This window comes from Apis dorsata, unplaced genomic scaffold (assembly GCF_000469605.1).
Source record: "Apis dorsata unplaced genomic scaffold, Apis dorsata 1.3 scaffold_44, whole genome shotgun sequence".
Lineage (NCBI taxonomy): Eukaryota > Metazoa > Arthropoda > Insecta > Hymenoptera > Apidae > Apis > Apis dorsata.
The window spans coordinates 439,765-443,477 of record NW_006263346.1 but is presented as its reverse complement, the minus strand read 5'-3'; the positions used below and the strand labels follow the sequence as shown (position 1 = coordinate 443,477).

Genomic DNA, 3,713 nt, shown 5'->3' with positions numbered 1-3,713 from the left:
ACGAACGACGAAATAAAAGTGGATAAAAGCGGAAGAGAGAGAGGAAAACTCAGGTTGGCGGGGTAAATATACCCTCCTCCCCTGGGTTCGACGAGCACGAATAATTCCCTTTGGCGGGGCGCGGCGTTTAGGTGAGAAAGTTTTGATTTACGAGGGGCAGGTTCGTCCCCCCGATACGGGAGGGAGGTTGCAGGAGGCGGGAAAAGTTTGCCGGCGACCGAGAACGGCTCTATTAGTACCATTCGTTATTTTCTTTCGTGGCCGGCGCAAGAAACATCCGCAAGTTGGCCAATAAGAAATATCCTTGGAAGGATATCCGGTTCGCGGTTCAAGAGAGACACTCGCTTCTTTTTCGCCGAAAGGAAAACTGGTTATTGATACCGCAACTCGTTCGAAGAAGGGAGAAGGAAAGTTTCCCCGTGCATCCCTTCCGGTGTTGGGCATCGATAAAAACATATTTTGCCGGGGGACCAAGCGATGTTAACAACCTCGCGCTCGTATCGTTTGTCATTATTGCCGTTACCTCGATCTGGAGAAGTGGTAGAGAAAAGTTTCTCGCAAGGGGGAGGGGAGGGAGGGAAGGGGTGAGTTTTGACACCGTTTGGAACCGATGAATTGTGATTTCGGGGATAGTGTCTTAACTTGTTCGAGTTTGGGGAGTGAGAGGGGTGAGTCTTGGCCGATTGCCGATTTTTCGTCCCTCTCTTTTCGATCTTTCGAATTTTGGTTGAAATTTATGGGGATTGATTTTGGTGGAATGATCGATTATTAGAGGAACGAAGAATTTTCAAATTAATTGTTTAATTGAAAAATGGTAATAAGCTTCTTTTTGGATATATTGTTATTAAAATATTGACGGTAGCTTGGAATTAAAGGGAAGTTTCTTTCAATACTTTCAATTCGATCTTTCGAATTTTGGTTGAAATTTATGGGGATTGATTTTGGGGGAATGATCGATTATTAGAGGAACGAAGAATTTTCAAATTAATTGTTTAATTGAAAAATGGTAATAAGCTTCTTTTTGGATATATTGTTATTAAAATATTGACGGTAGCTTGGAATTAAAGGGAAGTTTCTTTCAATACTTTCAATTCGATCTTTCGAATTTTGGTTGAAATTTATGGGGATTGATTTTGGGGGAATGATCGATTATTAGAGGAACGAAGAATTTTCAAATTAATTGTTTAATTGAAAAATGGTAATAAGCTTCTTTTTGGATATATTGTTATTAAAATATTGACGGTAGCTTGGAATTAAAGGGAAGTTTCTTTCAATACTTTCAATTCGATCTTTCGAATTTTGGTTGAAATTTATGGGGATTGATTTTGGGGGAATGATCGATTATTAGAGGAACGAAGAATTTTCAAATTAATTGTTTAATTGAAAAATGGTAATAAGCTTCTTTTTGGATATATTGTTATTAAAATATTGACGGTAGCTTGGAATTAAAGGAAAGTTTCTTTCAATAAGTTAGTTTAAATACTGCGAAATATTTGCCACGTGTTACAATCGCGAATATCTACTGGATTCAAGGATCAGATCCCCCTTTCTACATACAAAAATTCAATTCTGTTTCAGTGTTTGAGTGTTAGCACGATGGATACGTCAAGGAATCGAACGTGGCTGAGAAGAATGGCTAGTCTACTCTGGCTCGTCTTCCTATTTGTCGGAGTTTCGGCTGGAACTCTGGAGAAATTACACGAAGGTAAGTCTAAATTTCCAATTTTTATTCAAATTCCTCTCATTTGTTTTATACGCAGTATTTAATATTCGCTTCGTAATTTGATTAATTTAAAAAGAGAAAAGATTTAATATAATTTTAACACTCGAACAATCTCATTTACGTAATTTTTATCGCGCAATCGGGGAAACGCCATTATAGATATCCCTGTCTGAAAAATATAGAGCGAAAAGTCATTATCATTCCTGTCTCTGACGCGTACCTTTGGGCGGCGTCACTGACAGTGTTCCAGTGACGATGATAAATTTCTGTTTAATGTATTGAACACCCGTGAGATTTATCACATCTACAATAGCTGGAAATCACTCTTTATCGATAACATCGTTCCACGACCCAACAAACGTTACGAATTTTTAAATTCCCTTTAACAATTTTTCGCAACAAAATTTTCCAAAATTTTCACCATGTTATCTTTGAAACGATATATGTACATACATTTAAATTCAGATTTCCAATCCGTGAATCGTGCCAAGACTCTCATACTGCGAGTTCTCTAAAATTATACGACTATTATTAAGAAGACATCGAATATATGAATATATATATAAAACAAGAAAAACACGATAAAACATTTATCTTCTCGCGACAAGAAAGGCGCAGTGAAGCCGCTTTAAGTCACGTTCCCAATACGATCTTTAATCTACGTTCTCTCGACGAGACACAGGGCGAGAGAACACCGTACGATTTAGCCATAAATTCGATCGGTATAACGAAACGATCCCTCACGAATAAATCGTATCTCGATATTAATCGCACTTCGCCACAAGTTTGGCGCCTCCGTCAGCCAGCGAAACGTCTCTTTCGCGCCGTCTACTCGTTTCGTGACTATCGGAAATTTCAATCTCTGCTCGTCAGTTGAGATGTTTAACGTTATACTATCTATCTATACACATTAATAAGCCTGGTAGCCAACATATTCGTCGATATTTGGCCAGGAATCGTTGAAATAGACAGCCTTCGAGTTATATTTACTTACCACTTATAATTATTATTTATATTCGAATGTGTAAATGTTGGTGGCCCAACGTTCTTCGACTCGAGAAATAAAAATCGTCGACGAGAGGTGATCAATGTTGTGACGATATAAGCCAATATTGACAAATTATATATTTATGCTTGGAATGTCCAAGTACATTCGATCACGTCCAATATAGCATTAAAATCCTTTCGCAATGTTTCATCGTTTGCAATCTTTAAAGCTTTATATAATTTAACTGTATCTTTATCACTTTAATAATCATATCTCCCCTTTAAATAGAATATTATATATATATATTCTTGCATACTGGATTCGATTAAAAAAAAGACTGGAATAAAAGTTTCTATGCAATCGTATGAAATAAATATCTGGAAAATCAAGACTCGAAATCAAGTACATACATCATAATTACAATTAGAAAAATCCAAGGGGGAGGGAAATGGATCGTGTGACACGGACACGAGGGTTTTCGTTCGTGTTCGACCGATGAACAACGACAGTCGAAACTCGTTTTATCGAGTTTTCCAGAGAATTATCTATCGCGACCACGATAGATAGAGTATCTACGCCTTCCGGCCGATAGGTCCTCCTCTATATCCCCCCGTCCCTCTTTTCCTTCCTGTCTCTTTGCTCCACAGCGGAGCCCCTCCTCTCTGTGAAAGCCAGCAAGCTCCGTTGCAACTTCCGACTGAATAAGCATCACCTCACTTCCGTTTCCGACGATGTAGCCTTTGACGTAATACGTACGCCCTCCCCTCTCCCTCTCTCTCTCTCCCTCTCTCTCTTTCTCTCGTCCTCTTTTTCTCGGTTACCAAGCATATCTACTTCCTTTTTGATACTTCCCTTTCTCTTCCTGTCCCGCTTCTGCATTTCTTTATGGATCCAGAGAAACTATTCTTTGCGGTGTTACCATTATTGCCGCATCCTCTTCCTCCTCCTCTTCTTTTAATACCCCTATATTCCTTTCATCGAACTTTTCACGTTGCGTTTTCT

The 3,713-nt window shown here is 38.7% G+C and overlaps 1 protein-coding gene across 1 annotated transcript in view; it reads left to right on the top strand.

The window, feature by feature from the left end:
* The first annotated feature begins 1,578 nt into the window (after positions 1-1,578).
* Positions 1,579-3,713, top strand: part of LOC102673581 (semaphorin-2A) — a 259,910-nt gene continuing 257,775 nt past the window's right edge. Inside the window, exon 1 of the mRNA XM_031514004.1 lies at positions 1,579-1,705. Within this exon, the coding sequence (XP_031369864.1) occupies positions 1,597-1,705 (109 nt within the window). The 5' untranslated portion in view covers positions 1,579-1,596. The remainder of the gene's footprint in view (positions 1,706-3,713) is intronic.